Source organism: Capsella rubella, unplaced genomic scaffold, assembly GCF_000375325.1.
Source record: "Capsella rubella cultivar Monte Gargano unplaced genomic scaffold, Caprub1_0 scaffold_3, whole genome shotgun sequence".
In the NCBI taxonomy this organism is placed as follows: Eukaryota; Viridiplantae; Streptophyta; class Magnoliopsida; order Brassicales; family Brassicaceae; genus Capsella; species Capsella rubella.
Window position 1 is genome coordinate 2569956 of NW_006238921.1, and position 15233 is coordinate 2585188.

The 15233-nt window shown below is 36.8% G+C and overlaps 4 protein-coding genes across 6 annotated transcripts; all 4 read left to right on the plus strand.

Moving 5' to 3' along the window:
* Positions 1-273: 273 nt before the first annotated feature.
* On the plus strand, positions 274-2253 carry LOC17892271 (methyl-CpG-binding domain protein 4-like protein). Of its 2 annotated transcripts, none has more exons than XM_006297590.2 (2): positions 274-1426; positions 1786-2253. In XM_006297590.2, exons 1-2 carry the CDS (start codon positions 368-370, stop codon positions 2095-2097), a joined length of 1371 nt encoding a protein of 456 aa, XP_006297652.1. In that variant the 5' UTR covers positions 274-367; the 3' UTR covers positions 2098-2253. The 2 variants fall into 2 exon arrangements, with proteins under 2 accessions (XP_006297652.1, XP_023641735.1); XM_023785967.1 differs by having other exon boundaries at positions 1733-1890.
* A 532-nt stretch (positions 2254-2785) lies between these two features.
* Positions 2786-5367, plus strand: LOC17891194 (probable ADP-ribosylation factor GTPase-activating protein AGD11). Of its 2 annotated transcripts, none has more exons than XM_006297833.2 (11): positions 2786-2922; positions 3014-3088; positions 3169-3343; positions 3445-3528; positions 3623-3707; positions 3786-3861; positions 3964-4127; positions 4211-4415; positions 4500-4616; positions 4720-4815; positions 4912-5367. In XM_006297833.2, the coding sequence occupies exons 3-11, from the start codon at positions 3301-3303 to the stop codon at positions 5191-5193; spliced, it is 1152 nt and encodes a 383-aa protein (XP_006297895.1). In that variant the 5' UTR covers positions 2786-2922; positions 3014-3088; positions 3169-3300; the 3' UTR covers positions 5194-5367. The 2 variants fall into 2 exon arrangements, with proteins under 2 accessions (XP_006297895.1, XP_023641575.1); XM_023785807.1 differs by having other exon boundaries at positions 2795-2891.
* A 160-nt stretch (positions 5368-5527) lies between these two features.
* Positions 5528-8245, plus strand: LOC17891037 (rhomboid-like protein 19). The gene is made up of 8 exons (XM_006298142.2): positions 5528-5662; positions 5777-5901; positions 6285-6345; positions 6428-6594; positions 6847-6952; positions 7067-7269; positions 7380-7517; positions 7887-8245. The coding sequence occupies exons 1-8, from the start codon at positions 5651-5653 to the stop codon at positions 7987-7989; spliced, it is 915 nt and encodes a 304-aa protein (XP_006298204.1). The 5' UTR covers positions 5528-5650; the 3' UTR covers positions 7990-8245.
* A 696-nt stretch (positions 8246-8941) lies between these two features.
* Positions 8942-12386, plus strand: LOC17893473 (phosphatidylinositol 4-phosphate 5-kinase 6). The gene is made up of 9 exons (XM_023786091.1): positions 8942-9562; positions 9673-10417; positions 10493-10660; positions 10737-10902; positions 10975-11091; positions 11183-11376; positions 11459-11592; positions 11671-11740; positions 11840-12386. Exons 1-9 carry the CDS (start codon positions 9292-9294, stop codon positions 12126-12128), a joined length of 2154 nt encoding a protein of 717 aa, XP_023641859.1. The 5' UTR covers positions 8942-9291; the 3' UTR covers positions 12129-12386.
* The last annotated feature ends 2847 nt before the right edge of the window (positions 12387-15233 follow it).

Below are 15233 nucleotides of genomic sequence, written 5' to 3' on the forward strand. Positions count from 1 at the left end.
AGTCTAGGCTGATACTTACTAAAAACTAACTCAGAAGTCAGAATCTTCAAAAAGGATTTACCTTTGGTAACGAAACCGCATGAGGGATTGTCTACTCTTACCGAGGAAAATAATTCGGGAGAGGCTGCGGAGCTTTTTGTTCTCTTTTTTTCAACCCTAATTTTTTATTTGTCAAAAAAGCTTTCTGTATATAATAATTAAAAAAATAATTCCCAATTTATGTAATTATTTCGTAATTAAGTATTTACGGCGTAATATATACTGATGGCAGAAAATGGTAATTTACAGACGAAAGTATCGGCGAAGAGGAGGGATTGGGTGCTCTGTTTAAGTGAGATTGAGGAGGTTCTCCCACTTGTAAATTGAGATGGTTCCTCCTGTAATTTATACGTATGCGCGAAGGAGAAGTCGGAGACTTGGGAGCGACGATGATAGTTCAGTGATGATGACTCCTCGGAGACCCGACTCCGATATTATTGAGGTATGTGATGAGAATCGCTCGATTAGTTTATTTGAGGATGGGGAGGACTATGATGATCGAATTCGAGTTTTGGGTTGCATTGCTGAGACTGAAACTCGACATGGTTCAAGTAATTTGCTTCTTCAATGTCATGATGATGTTTGTTGCCTCGACAAGGAGAAGAGCGATAGCTTTGTTTCATCTAGTAGAAGAAATTTGGATGATTTTTTATCTGGGTGCTCTTATAAGGGTGTGAGGACTAGGAAAAGAGATGCATTTGGAAGTGAAACAAAGAGTAATCTTGTTTCTCCTCAAATTGATGTTGATGATGTTGTTTCTGAATCTCATGCTGGTGTAAGAAGAGTTTCTCCATACTTCCAGGGGTCTACTGTGTCACAACAGTCCAAAGAAGGGTGTGATTCTCATAGTGTTTCCTCTCAAAGTGGAAGAAATTGTAGGAAAAGATGCAGCAGAGTTCAAGCTAAAGTCCCTAGAGTTTCTCCATACTTCCAGGCATCTGCTATTTCACAGTGTGATTCTGACATTGTTTCTTCTCAAAGTGGAGGAAGTTATAGGAGAGATAGCAGCAAACATCAAGCTAAGGTCAGAAGAGTTTCCCGTTATTTCCAGGCGTCAGCTGATTCAGAACAGCCAAACCCGCCAAGGGATTTGCGCAAGTATTTTAAAGTTGTGAAAGTTTCAAGATATTTCCATGATGTGTCTGCGGATGGAATTCAAGTTGCTGATTCACAAAAGGAGAAATCTAGGAGGGTGAGGAAAACTCCCGTTGTGAGCCCTTCACTATCGCCTTCTCAGAAGACGGATGAGGCATACCTGCGCAAAACGCCAGATAACACATGGGTGCCTCCACGCTCTCCGTGTAATTTACTTCAAGAAGATCATTGGCATGATCCATGGCGGGTGCTAGTTATATGTATGCTTCTCAACAAAACATCTGGTGCACAGGTTTGGCCTCATTCCTCTCTCCTTATCTTTGCTGAACTTGAATATAATTAGCATTTTAAGACCAAATTTAAGACCAAATAAGTTTGAGTGGGTGTGTTTAGTGTTGTCATTTATTGTTTCATACCTTTCTCAATCTTTGATAGCAATCAGCACATGTAAGTCCTTCTTGAGAGAATTCCAAAATTTGTTAGAAAGTAAGAAGTTAGACCTCTGTGGGCTTAAAGCTTTCAATTTACATATTTAACTGTTGTAGAAGAAGTAGTTGCATTTATGAATTGAATTGCTTGGTTTTGTTGAATTCGGTAGAAGAAAAGGCTTTGTGGTTGGTCAGTGGATATACTTTTAAAATGTGATTGCAGACGCGGGGAGTGATATCAGACTTGTTCACATTGTGTCCTGATGCAAAGACTGCAACAGAAGTTGAAGAAAAGGAGATAGAGAGTCTAATAAAACCTCTCGGACTACAAAAGAAGAGAGCCAAAATGATTCAACGGTTTTCTCTCGAGTATCTTAATGAGAGCTGGACTCATGTCACTCAACTGCATGGCATTGGAAAGTATGCAGCGGATGCGTATGCGATATTCTGTAACGGGAACTGGGATCGCGTGAAGCCTAGTGACCATATGCTAAACTATTACTGGGAATTCCTCAGGATCCGGTATAAACTATGAGTGGGAAGGTACAAGTACATATTGTGCTAATATTGCTAGTTATCTTTGTTCTGTCTTTTCTTGTCAATGTCACCAATGTTTAAAAGCTGTAAATGAAATATTATTTTATATACATCTAGTTTGTTTATTTAAAATTGCAATGTGTTTTGGGTATCATCTGTGGGTTCTTTTGTGTGTTTTAATATTGTCGAAGATGGGGGCATGAGTTAGTTGAGGGTGAAAAGGTATGCGACTTTCTCAGTTGTTATTATATTCAAAATTAAGTTTGCTCTTTGGTAGATTGGGCACCAAGTCACGATATAATAATTCAAAAGAATGACAATGATGAGGCAACTACTGCTATGAGCCAAATCCAAAACTATCAACTCATTACAATTAGTTCAGTATCTATCTATTGGTAAACCAAACACAACTTATTGCCTTTTATTGTCTTGTTTGCACAGGCAATCACAAAATTTTAATCTGTGTCTTCTTTCTTTTTTTTTTCCTTTATTATAACCTGTGTTCCTAAATTAAGATATTTTCATTAGGTTGTTTTGTTGTCAGGGAAAAAAATTTGAAGAAGGAAGTAATTAAATGTTGTGATAATTGTTTTATGACGTGTCAACTACAAAATTGAAAATCACAAAAAATCGAAATTCCTCTTCTTTTTTTTTTTTTTTTGGTTTATCTCTCTCTCTCTCTCTCTGGCCGACAAATAAAAAAACAAAAACACAACTAATCATAGGCTTCTCCATCTCTCTTGTCTGCAGGATGATGCAATTTTTCAGACAATTTTCTTCCGAAATCCTTTCGTAATTCTGTTTTATTTTTCATCGTTTATAGGTTTTTTACCCTCCGTGGACGTTATATCCAAAACATTAGTTCTTCTCAAAAAAAAAAAAAAAGACTTTCAACTGATCTTTAGAGTTTTTAGGTTCTTCCAAGAAATTGAATTTTTGGAGTGAGGGCTTCGATGGATTTGGAATTTCATATTCTCCCTTTGTTTAAGGTAAATCCCTGAAAAACTTTTGCTTTCTGTGGTGCAATCGAGTTATTGCATCTCTTTATATTTTGTTCGTGTTGATTCAGATTCTCGTTGTATAAAAAATGCAATGGCTCTTCGGGGGATGTTGTCTTGATTTTGGGAGAATCTTGTTTGAATGGTCACGGCTTTTCTGAACATTCGTGTGTTCTTTATCATTGTCTCGGCTCTGGTTCGAAATGTCTCTCGGCCAAGAAAATGTCGATCCTGTTGAAGTTCCAGGTAAATCCAACACAATCTTTTCTTCAATTATTCACCCTCAAGTTTTCAAACCTGTAAAAGGTTTCAAATTTTTGGCTTTTTTTTTTTTTTTTTAATTATAGGGACGCACGCTTGCTTATATGAACTTTTATGTTCAGAGACACCCAAATGGACTCCTCTAAAGGATTTGCAAACATCTTCTTCTGGTGATTAATTTTTGTCGGAGATTAACATTCTTAAGATATGTTAGTGTCAGTTGGAGACGATCTCATCTCCTGTTTGGTTTTTTTTTGTTTTCAGATCCCCGAGATCGGTTGGAGAAGTTGCTTAAGCAACCTGGGAATAAATATTGTGCTGACTGTGGCTCTCCTGAACCAAAATGGGTGTAAGTTGCCCTTAATACTTGTGTGTGGTTTGCTCATTTCTATTGATGGATTGTACTGATTCATCTCGTTCGTTTTAGATCGTTGAGTCTCGGTGTATTCATCTGCATTAAGTGTTCTGGTGTACACAGGAGTCTTGGAGTTCATATATCTAAGGTACTTTCTTTTCATAAACAATCTTGATTTTGCTCTGTTTTTTTTTTTTTTGGGTGTGTTTATAGGATTATATCGATTAATTTGATTGACCGATCATCACAGGTTCTGTCAGTAAAGCTAGACGACTGGACAGATGATCAAGTTGACATGCTTGTAGGGTATGGTGGAAACACTGTAGTGAACCAGAGATTCGAAGCTTGCAACATCGACCAGTCAAAGAAACCCAAACCAGATTCCACTAATGAGGAACGCAATGATTTCATCAGGTGACGTTTTACTTACAGTTTGTTATAATGGTATGTTTGTTAATCATCTTATCGTTATATACTTATATCTTTGATATCTGCAGAAAAAAATATGAAATGCACCAGTTTATGGATCCAAAGGATGGTGCTTTGTGCCCTTATCAGCAACCTAGCAAAGTAAATACTTCACCACCGTCTTTATGTTCCGCAAACCACCGTTCTACAAAAAACCGTATTGGTCATGCATTTAGGAATAGCTGGGGAAGAAGAGAATCTGATCCCAAAGGACCAAAGAAGAGCAATTCCATGGTAACAACCACTAAAACATACATACATACATTACATGATTGGCTAATAACTGTTGCTAACGTTAATCTTGTGGGTGTTTTATAGGCAGGTATGATTGAGTTTGTGGGATTAATTAAGGTTAATGTGGTAAAAGGAACCAATCTTGCGGTTCGAGACGTCATGACCAGTGATCCTTATGTTATCCTTGCTCTTGGCCAACAAGTGAGCTCTCTGCCAAATCTCTCTAGACAGCTTGTATATGATTTTAAATTAACCTCTTGCATGAAGAACAAACTCGGTTATTCTCATTGTTTGTTTGTTGTAGTCGGTAAAAACACGGGTGATAAAGAACAACTTGAATCCTGTATGGAATGAGACGCTAATGCTTTCCATACCCGAGCCCATGCCTCCTCTCAAAGTGGTAAGCACAGAAAAATCATGAATATTTTTTAACAGAGAGCTTTAGTTTGAGCTCATTGACTTAACCAAACTCTTAACTGATATGTAAACTTTCCAGCTAGTGTACGACAAAGATACATTCTCGACAGATGATTTCATGGGAGAGGCAGAGATAGACATACAACCATTGGTGAGCGCAGCAAAAGCTTACGAGACATCAAGCATAAAGGAACCGATGCAGCTGGGGAGTTGGGTGGCGAGCAAAGAAAACACATTGGTGAGAGATGGCATAATCTCGCTGGAAGAAGGGAAAGTGAAACAAGACATATCACTTAGGCTCCAAAATGTCGAGAGAGGTGTACTTGAGATCCAGCTTGAATGTCTTCCTCTCACTCAATGATGCTTCTACTTTCTTCTTGATCCCTCATTTTCATTAAAGTTTTACTTTTTTTTTTTTATCAATAGTGAAGAGATGATGATGCTACTTTCTTCTTGATCCACCTCAAAACCTATGTAAAAATTAAACCATAATATGATTTTGATGATTCTTCAGAGAACCAAATACTAGTTTCTACAGGGAGAGACCCAATTATATTTCGAAAAATCATGTATGTTTGAGGTTACAAGCTACCGATATGGAGATGTAATATGATAAAGAATATATAATTAATTAGTCCGGTAACACGGTTAAGTAATAAAATTAATTTTATATATATATAAGTAATATATTTCCAATTGTGGGAGAAGAAGTAGAGGAGGAGAAAATAATCTCCGGTTAGAGCTGCGTCGACGAGATCTATCGTCACTCGTCAGGCATCTCAGATTTATTGTTACACTCTTCGCTCAAGTCCGGCGACATGAGTTCTCCGGTACGGAATATTATATCAGATCTACCAAATCCGCCTGCGATCTCTTGCGTTTTCGTTGTTTTGATAAACCGTCTTCTCTGATCTTCTTCTTCGTCTTCTTACATTGTGATTCAGGGAACCAGTATGTTCACCAATTTCACTAAGCTCTGCAAAGGACTTGCTCTGGTGCTTGTGGTGGGACACCTCGTTGTTCAGTTCATTCCTGCTACCGTCCCATACCTTGCTCTCATTCCGGCGAGGTACTGCTTCGTCTTCTCTCCCTCTTGTCAATTCTAGGGTTACGATTTTGCTACTGAATGCATTTTGTTCTACTGCTTGATTTTGCGTGATTGTTGTTTATGCTTTAACTAATTGTTGGTTCACTGTTTTGATAGGATTAGGGTTCCATATATTTTAAATCAGCTAGTAAGTGTATTACTTAGGATGCGAATTTGATGCTCGCATGGTAATATTACCATATCATTCCAATGTGATGCTCCTTGCACATTGTGAAATCCAGTATTAAGAATGACTGAATGGCTTCTCAGATAATCAGCATATGTCATTCTCTAGTTTGGGATTGAAGTATTATTACCATGGTAGGTTCTGACTTGTTATATTTGTTAAATCTTCTCTATTATAGGACTATTCCTTTTGCCTGGAACCTTATTACAAGCGGCTATTTTGAACTATCAGTATATGGGGTATGTTCAACTTGTTCCTAGCCAGTCTAGATTTCTAATCTACAATAATTGAATAGACGAGTGACTGTTTGCAATGTGGCAGGTTGTCTTCAGCACCGTTTCTCTCCTCTTTATGGGAAAGTTCCTGGAACCCGTCTGGGGTTCCAAGGAGTTCCTTAAGTTCATATTTGTGGTGAACTTCCTTACGTATCTCTGTGTCTTCGTTACAGCCATTGCCTTGTACTACATAACGAGGCTGGAAATCTACCTGTAAGTACTCCACCTTCCTATACATACACACTTAGTGTCTGCTTTTTTATTCTGTTCTCTTACTTATACATGAAGGTGACTCCATTATGAAAATAGAGTTTGAAATTCTTCAAGCTGTGTACATTGTAACTCGTTTGCTTCTCTGCTCGATTAAGTTCAATCTTCACCACTGTATATGATGAATCCTTTATTCTTAGTTAACTTCATTTTTTCCACAGTATCATAATGTGTTCTCTGTTTTCTCCTTGCTAGATATATGCCCTTTGCAGGTTTTAATGGTGTCTTGGCAGGCCTTCTTGTCGGTATAAAGCAGATAATACCTGACCAGGAGGTATATCTGATAAAGATAAAAGCAAAGGTAATCTCTTACTTTGTTGTAAGATATGAATATAACTATGTCATTTTCTTATTTCAACTTTGGCTGGTTGAAGAAGTTCTCACATCCTATTCTACGTCTGGTTTTTGTGTGCAGTGGTTGCCCTCAATTGTGCTAGTTTTGTCAATAGCCTCAAGCTTCTTCACACTAGATTCAGCAGCATATCTTCCCACTTTGATATTTGGTACATATATGGGGTGGTTATACCTCAGGTACCTACAGAGGAGACCAGAAACAAAGCTCAGAGGAGATCCAAGTGATGACTTTGCATTCTCCTCTTTCTTTCCTGAATTTCTCAGGTGAAAATTATTTCTACACTTTTAACTATACTTTCGACTTTGCCCGCATATCAATTCTTGCCTCCTATGTTGTTGGTAATTTTGTTTTATTTTTCCGAAATGAAACGCAGGCCCGTAATTGACCCCATAGCATTAATCTTTCACCGAATGCTTTGTGGACGATCAAATGTCACCAGTGAAGACCATGGTTATGCTACCAGCGGTGCGCCATTGCCAGGTTCTGATTCTGTTGAAGCATCCAGGAGAAGGTAATTTTTTTTTCCTTTTCTTTTCCCCTATTTCCTGTTCTAGTTCAATGGCAGTTTATGACTTTAGATGCAACGATCTTACTAAATCCTTAGCTCGTTGGGGGTTAGTGCAGATCACGTCTTCAAATATGTACACCCTTATTTGGCTTGACATACTATAGGATCTAGTTGATGCAAACTGAGATAACAAATGATTACATTCACTCGATTCTAAGAAAAAATAGTAGTGGCTCGTCATCAGTTTTTGTTTTAGCAAAATGTAGGAGTTAGACTTATGAATGGTTTATACCGAACCAAATTGTGAGAAAGTTGTATATCAGGTTCTGGAAAAGGCAAAAACTTGTCATAACAAAAAGATGTTATTTGCAGAGAAAGAGGGGCAAGAGCTCTAGAGGAGAGACTAGGAACAGAAAGATTGGCTCCTGCAAGAAACAAAGATGAATTGCAGAGTGATGCTTTGGATAGCGTATAAGTGGAGATGGCAAGAAGCGTTTTGAAGAAGGTGTGTGGATTTCTCTTGCTTGTTTCAGGTGGACAGCTTTTTCTTACTTTATGAGGTTTGGTCATCATTATACCAAAGGAAAAAAAAGTCAGCTTCTCCGTAAATTGTTAAGACAGCTCTAAAAAAAAAATAGTAAATTTCCTTGGGGTAAACCAGTTAGAAACGATTTCATTGGACGAGATAATAGAAATTTATACATGTTTAACTTCACCAAAGATGTTTTCTTTGTTTGGTGTCAAACAGTACCAATCGATGACTCTTAAGAAAGTAAGACAGACAAAAATGTTTGTTTGTAGAATGAAAACCAAATCATAAACACTTTTTCTCTCTTTAAGGAAAACGAATAATCCCATCTAAACTCTCAGTTAGGCCTTTTCTATTCAAACTAAACTATAGACATATAAAACCTAGCTGTCACAAAAATCATATAGAAGTTGTGTTGTTTATTTGGATGGTTGAAAAGTAAAAATTTCCAATGTTACTAGAGAAATAAAATCAATAAAATTGAAATATGAAGAAAGAAGTTTTAAAAATCCAAGAGATGAGTCAGATGGACCATAAGAGACGGGACTCCATTGACTAGGATAACTTTAAAACAACAAAAAAAAAGACAATAATACCTGTATGTGTAATTGACTAATTTAATTTTAGTTTCCGTGGGAAGTTCATTATCATTATTATTAGTTTATATTTTAATGCGAAAAAGAAAGGGAAAAAGGAAATGACGTCAGCATTGACAAGGTAACCACGTCGCATCTATGCGAGTCCCTCCAGATGTCTGGTTTGGTAGTCGCTTTAGGAATCAAACGCGGAGCTCCAATAACAATGGCCATTACCAAACTCTTCAATTTCTCCTCTATCGAGAGATTTCATCACACACCACCAACAACAACATTTCTCCATCTTCCTTTTCTTCTTTTTTTCCTCGTCTCTTCTCTTCTCTTCTCTTCATTTCTGTTGCTCTTTCGTTTCCACGCCATTCCCACAAAAAAAAAAAAAGAAAAGAAAGACATCTCCTTTATCTCCCTCTCTCTTACAATGCTCTCGTCGTCCTTGGGCGTTATACTACATTTTCCTCCATTGAAATCCGATAGTTTCTGAAAGACCGACGAATTCCAACACAGCAAATGCGGCTTCGCGATCTAAGCTATGGAGGAACGAATGAGAGAGACGTAGAATCCAATATTTGAAAAAAAAAACAAAAAAAACAAAATAGATATCTTTGTGAAAAAAGTGAAATTTGGAAGGAAGAAGAAGACGAAGAACAGAGACATGTCGGTAGCACACGCAGATGACGCCGACGATTACAGCAGACCAGCTGGAGAGACTTACCACGCCGAAAAGGCTTTACCGAGCGGAGATTTCTACACTGGCCAATGGCGAGATAATCTCCCTCACGGCCATGGCAAATACCTTTGGACCGATGGTTGTATGTATGTCGGAGATTGGTCCAGAGGCAAAACCATGGGCAAAGGTCGTTTCAGTTGGCCTAGTGGTGCCACCTACGAAGGCGATTTCAAAAACGGTTACATGGACGGCAAAGGTATCTCTACTTATACTCACAACCACAACGATTGTCTCTGTATCGTTTGATCATCTGAATCCCGTTTGCCAAAGTTTTTTTTATTTTTTTATTTTTTTGTGTTGCCAAAGGTACTTATATCGATTCGTCTGGAGACTTATATAGAGGATCATGGGTTATGAATCTGAGACACGGGCAAGGAACGAAAAGTTACGTCAACGGAGATTGCTTCGACGGAGAATGGAGGAGAGGTCTACAAGATGGACATGGTAGGTACCAATGGAAGAACGAGAATCATTACATTGGACAATGGAAGAATGGGCTGATGAATGGTAACGGCACCATGATTTGGAGCAACGGGAACCGTTACGATGGGTCTTGGGAAGACGGAGCTCCTAAAGGCAATGGAACTTTCCGATGGTCCGATGGGAGTTTCTACGTCGGAGTTTGGAGCAAAGATCCTAAAGAACAGAACGGCACTTATTACCCTTCCACGTCTTCTGGGAATTTTGATTGGCAGCCACAACAAGTCTTCTATGCTGATTTGAGTGAATGTGTTGTTTCTACTTGTCAGCGAATCCCGGTTTTGCCGTCTCAGAAGATGCCTGTTTGGTACGGTTCGGAGCAGAGTAGTAGTGGGAACAGGACCAAGAACAGTGAGAGGCCGAGGAGGAGATCCGTTGATGGAAGAGTAAGTAATGGTGAAATGGATTTGAGGAATAATGGTTCTGGTTATCTTCAGTTAGATGATAATCCAGAGAGTAATAGATCATCATTAGGGCCTTTGAGAATACAGCCTGCTAAGAAACAAGGACAAACTATCTCCAAAGGTCACAAGAATTATGAACTCATGCTTAACTTGCAGCTCGGAATTAGGTAACCGAAACTATTTGTATGTTTTTCGCTTTGTATCTGCTTTGTTTGATGTTGAGTGTTGTTTTTCTTGGGAAGACATTCTGTTGGAAGACCAGCACCAGCTACTTCTCTTGATTTGAAGGCTTCCGCGTTTGATCCCAAGGAAAAACTTTGGACGAAATTCCCATCTGAAGGTTCAAAATACACTCCTCCACACCAGTCTTGTGAGTTTAAATGGAAGGATTATTGTCCTGTGGTTTTCAGGTTAGAACCTCTCTTACTTTTTATTTCTTCTCTTGTAGTATTATGAAAACAGATGAAAATGTTGTGTTTCATGTAGGACTCTGCGGAAACTATTTAGTGTGGACGCAGCAGATTATATGTTATCGATTTGTGGGAATGATGCTCTTAGGGAGCTATCATCTCCAGGGAAAAGTGGAAGCTTTTTCTACTTGACCAACGATGACCGCTACATGATCAAGACTATGAAGAAGGCAGAAACCAAAGTAAGGCCTGAATTTTAACCTCAATGTTCTGTTTATTAAGATTCACTCATCTGTTTGTTTTGCCCTTGACAGGTTCTTATTAGGATGCTCCCGGCTTACTACAATCATGTCAGGGCTTGTGAAAACACTTTAGTTACCAAGTTCTTCGGTCTTCATTGCGTGAAATTGACTGGCACTGCACAGAAAAAGGTCCATACCCTTTTTGTATTCATGTCTCTGCATTGTTGTTATTAGCATTTTCAGTTTGGATGTACTGATGAGAGAATACTTGCGCCTGCAGGTTCGATTTGTTATAATGGGTAACTTATTCTGTACTGGTCACTCCATCCATAGGCGGTTTGACCTCAAAGGGTCCTCTCATGGCCGTCTTACTACTAAACCAGAGTCTGAAATCGATCCAAACACGACGCTTAAAGATCTTGATCTAAATTTTGCGTTCCGATTGCAAAAGAACTGGTTCCAAGAATTCTGCAGGTGATTGATTCCTTACTTATACCTCTTTTCACTTTTTTTTTTTATTAGTAAACCGAAATTCAAGTGTTTGTGTGTTTACCAGGCAAGTGGACAGAGACTGTGAATTCCTTGAACAAGAGAGAATCATGGATTATAGTCTCTTGGTTGGTCTTCACTTTCGAGAAGCTGCTTTCAGGGACTCTGCCACTCCTACTTCGGGTGCTCGAACCCCGACAGGTAAACTCTTGTCAAATCTTTAACCCAATTTTCAAATCTTGAAAGCTCGATTAAAGCAGCTTCATCATCTTTATGCAGGAAATCCAGATAGTGGAAACCCTCGTATCTCGCGAGCAGAAATGGACCGGTTTCTTCTTGATGCCAGCAAGTAAAGAACAAAAAACTCAACGTTTATATCCCAAAACCGTAAGAGGGTGATTTGTTTATAACACAAGTGTGGTTCTTCTTAAATGATTTTTTTTGCCAGGCTAGCATCAATAAAATTGGGTATAAACATGTCTGCAAGAGTTGAAAGGACAGTGAGAAGAAGTGACTGTGAGAATCAGCTTGTTGGGGAACCAACTGGTGAATTTTACGATGTGATCCTCTACTTTGGTGTTATAGACATTCTCCAAGACTACGACATAAGCAAGAAGCTTGAACATGCCTACAAATCAATGCAGTATGATCCTACGTCGATATCTGCGGTTGATCCAAAGCAATACTCTCGACGTTTCAGGGATTTCATCTTCAGGGTCTTCGTTGAAGACACTTGAGAGAAGGAATCATCTAACTTGCAAGCCAAGGCCCAACAAAGTTGAGGTTTTTCTTTTTGTTAGAATATATTTTTTCTTTTACTTCTCTATAGATATATTTGTAAATTTATTATGTTACTATATTCAACCAATTCTTATAAGTAGAGAAAATAATTGATTCTTTTGTAATTAACTAAAGTTCAATTTTTGTTGCTGTTGTTGTTGTTCTTTTGTATTGCGTTTCTTCAAACGTGAAAGGAAGTATATGTACATTGTACAGATGGTTGACTTGTATTTTCTTATTCATTACCTTTCTTCCAAACTTTTATATTTGTTACTCTTTAGAATTGATTAACCATTATACAACAGAGCATGTAGTTTCTTTGTTTCTTTTTCTCTTTTTCAAACTGATTTTTTTTTATTACGTTGGAATAAGTTGACTTGTATAGGTTGATTAGGTATTACTGTATTAGTAATGATGTGAGGTTTCTGGTGCTTCTCTACATGACAAGCTCAAAGTCAATGCTCATAATTTTTAGAATATTGAGTTTACATAAGATTTGAATAGTTTTATTTTTGGATTGTATAGACTTATCATTTTTGTTTTTGTTTTTAGACTTGGCTTATAAATCAGTAGTAAGGAGACAAGAGAGAGCATCCTTAAAAACAGAGAGTATAATAAGAGGGCTAAAATCTATAGCTGATTATACAATAATGTTCTGACTCTAATTTTACCAAATTATAAAAATTAACCCTAGACTTTGCATTGATTAGGGATATTGCTAATCAGGAATCTAGAATACGTTGCAGAACGTTTTTTTGTGTGTGTGAAAGAGATGTCTAGAAAAGCTAAGCTAAATGAGTTTCTTCTAAAAGATACTGCTCCCAAAAAGTAATTGGGAACAGTCACACGAACGTCTAGAAACTAATTTGAGACAGGATCATCGAAACTGGTAGTTGGAGACATCATGTGTCTAGGGATCCTGCATATGCGTTTTGGCTACAAGTACGAGACTTTATAAGTGTTTACCGCCTGATTTAATTGACATTATGCCTTCTCGCATGCCTATGATTGCTCCTCTTGTAGCTAGGTTATATAAACTGCCAGGTTTCCATTTTAGGGTTTGTCCATTTCGGTCTGTATCATTAATTGACCCAAACCCTTTATCCTAAATGTGGAAGGTTATAGTTATACTATCACGTACGTACCTAACGCAAGAAAGAGTATGAGAGTTCAAAAAAAAAAAAAAAAAAAAAAGTTAAACACGCAAGACCCTATTCCATGCCAATCTATACCTTCTCTCTAACTTAACCTTTGACATCATTTACCAATTATCCATCTTACACATCCTTTTCTGTTAGCTCTGCCTAATTTTCACTAATATCTTGATTCTTACTATGTACCAAATTAACGTCATGCATGTTATTTCTTTCTTTCTTTTTTTTTTTATTTCTTTCGAAAACATGCTAACATTAAAACATGTACAATTTTGGTCATTAAAAGTTAAAACAGGATAGTGTCATACAGATTTAATTTGATGGTTTCGATCAATATAATTCTTTTTTCTATTTCTCCTCATATTTGTTTGCTATATATTTTAGTGCTAGCTCGGACAATATTTTTCCTCCGCAATATATAAACGAGAATTTGGTTTCTTACCGAAACACATTAGTACTAATTTGACCACATGAGTACGTACAGCACTATTGAAGAGAGACAGGTTCAAAGTAAATGGGTTTGAACTCTTTTTCTAATTGGCCACGAGTTGTGGCCTGTGGGGTTTCGAGTTATATAAAAAATCTAAGAAAATAATTACATAAGTATGAAAATGGTTAAAAGGTTGGGTTGAAGACATATATCTAACAAAGTTGAAGTGAAACCTTTAACCAACAAAACTGCTTTTACTTGAGACTTCTATTCAGTTATTTGCAGATAACCTAATTAATTTCAAAGCCAAAGTCAATACTTACTTCTTCATCTAGGCCGAGATTAGCTCTTCCATTTTCAGATTTAATTGTTTTAATAGAAAGCTCTTTACATGTCTTTTTTCCTCTTACCCATGAATGTTGGGATATGACCAAAATTTTTCAAATTGTTAGCCAGTCTTTTCCCATCACAATAAGAATTTTGAAGGGTTTTTTTACCAAACATATGCTAGAAGTGTATTATTACGGGTTAGACTGGTGTACTTTGTTCCGGTTTATGTCAAACCATTAGGTTATACTAACAATTAATTAAATTAACAAAAAAAAGAAAAAGAAATCAAATCCACTGACTCTATAATTTGACGCAGTAATAATAAATAAAGTAAGAAAATAAGACGTTTGGTAATTGTCATATAGCCACTTCTTTCCTCCCACGACGAGAGGGTTCGAAGTCGAACCAATCAAGGTGGGAACTACACGAAGAATTATGTACCACTATGCCATAAACTCCCATCTATTATACTTACTAACTAACTTGTCTTTAAGACAAAAAAAAATGGAAAAATAGAAGGTTTTGTTTAAATATGTATTTCTATTGTTATTGTTGGTTTTTGTAAAACGTAAAACGTTCTTCTATGTACAACTTTTTGTGAAGCTTCAATTAAAAAAAAAAACGAATGACTTTAATATGTAAAATATTAACCCCTTCATTTTATATATTTATTATTCGTCAAAGTAAATGTCTTTAACGTGGCTGTTTATTAATGTACTTCAATCGAATAAAAAAAAAACTTCATTGTACTGCAAATGGTGGTTTGGAAGCGATTTAGGTAATGGAAAATGAGGAATTATAACGAACATTTCCTTCTGATTTTATACCGAATAAAGATATGAACATCCGAGATCTCCTTTCAAGTAATTTTAACCAACATACCCCATAAAAATTAAAGAATTTTTTTTTTTGAAAACATTAATCTTATTTTATTTTAAAATTGTGAGAATCTTATGGAATTTTTCATTCGAGATATCCATGAGAAACCCTCTCTCTCCTCTAAACATTTGACACAATTCATTTTTATCTAAATGTTAAGCGTCATTATCCATAAGTTTAAGTTATATATTAGTATTATTTTTACTTAAGATAAATACAAAATATTAAACTAATATTATTTTATTTGTTTTTGTTTCAAAAAAAAAGAA

What these genes read in the sequence shown, in the direction of transcription:
- LOC17892271 (XM_006297590.2), top strand. Translation starts at nt 368, where the DNA reads ATGGTTCCTCCTGTAATTTATACGTATGCGCGAAGGAGAAGTCGGAGA. An exon ending in ACAAAACATCTGGTGCACAG is followed by an intron (nt 1,427 to 1,785) that starts GTTTGGCCTCAT and finishes ATGTGATTGCAG; the next exon opens with ACGCGGGGAGTGATATCAGA.
- LOC17891194 (XM_006297833.2), top strand. Translation starts at nt 3,301, where the DNA reads ATGTCTCTCGGCCAAGAAAATGTCGATCCTGTTGAAGTTCCAG. An exon ending in CAAAGAAGAGCAATTCCATG is followed by an intron (nt 4,416 to 4,499) that starts GTAACAACCACT and finishes GGTGTTTTATAG; the next exon opens with GCAGGTATGATTGAGTTTGT. An exon ending in TCCTTGCTCTTGGCCAACAA is followed by an intron (nt 4,617 to 4,719) that starts GTGAGCTCTCTG and finishes TGTTTGTTGTAG; the next exon opens with TCGGTAAAAACACGGGTGAT.
- LOC17891037 (XM_006298142.2), top strand. An exon ending in ACGAGGCTGGAAATCTACCT is followed by an intron (nt 6,595 to 6,846) that starts GTAAGTACTCCA and finishes TCTCCTTGCTAG; the next exon opens with ATATATGCCCTTTGCAGGTT. An exon ending in GTTGAAGCATCCAGGAGAAG is followed by an intron (nt 7,518 to 7,886) that starts GTAATTTTTTTT and finishes TGTTATTTGCAG; the next exon opens with AGAAAGAGGGGCAAGAGCTC.
- LOC17893473 (XM_023786091.1), top strand. Translation starts at nt 9,292, where the DNA reads ATGTCGGTAGCACACGCAGATGACGCCGACGATTACAGCAGACCAGCT. An exon ending in TGGTTCCAAGAATTCTGCAG is followed by an intron (nt 11,377 to 11,458) that starts GTGATTGATTCC and finishes TGTGTTTACCAG; the next exon opens with GCAAGTGGACAGAGACTGTG. An exon ending in TTTCTTCTTGATGCCAGCAA is followed by an intron (nt 11,741 to 11,839) that starts GTAAAGAACAAA and finishes TTTTTTTGCCAG; the next exon opens with GCTAGCATCAATAAAATTGG.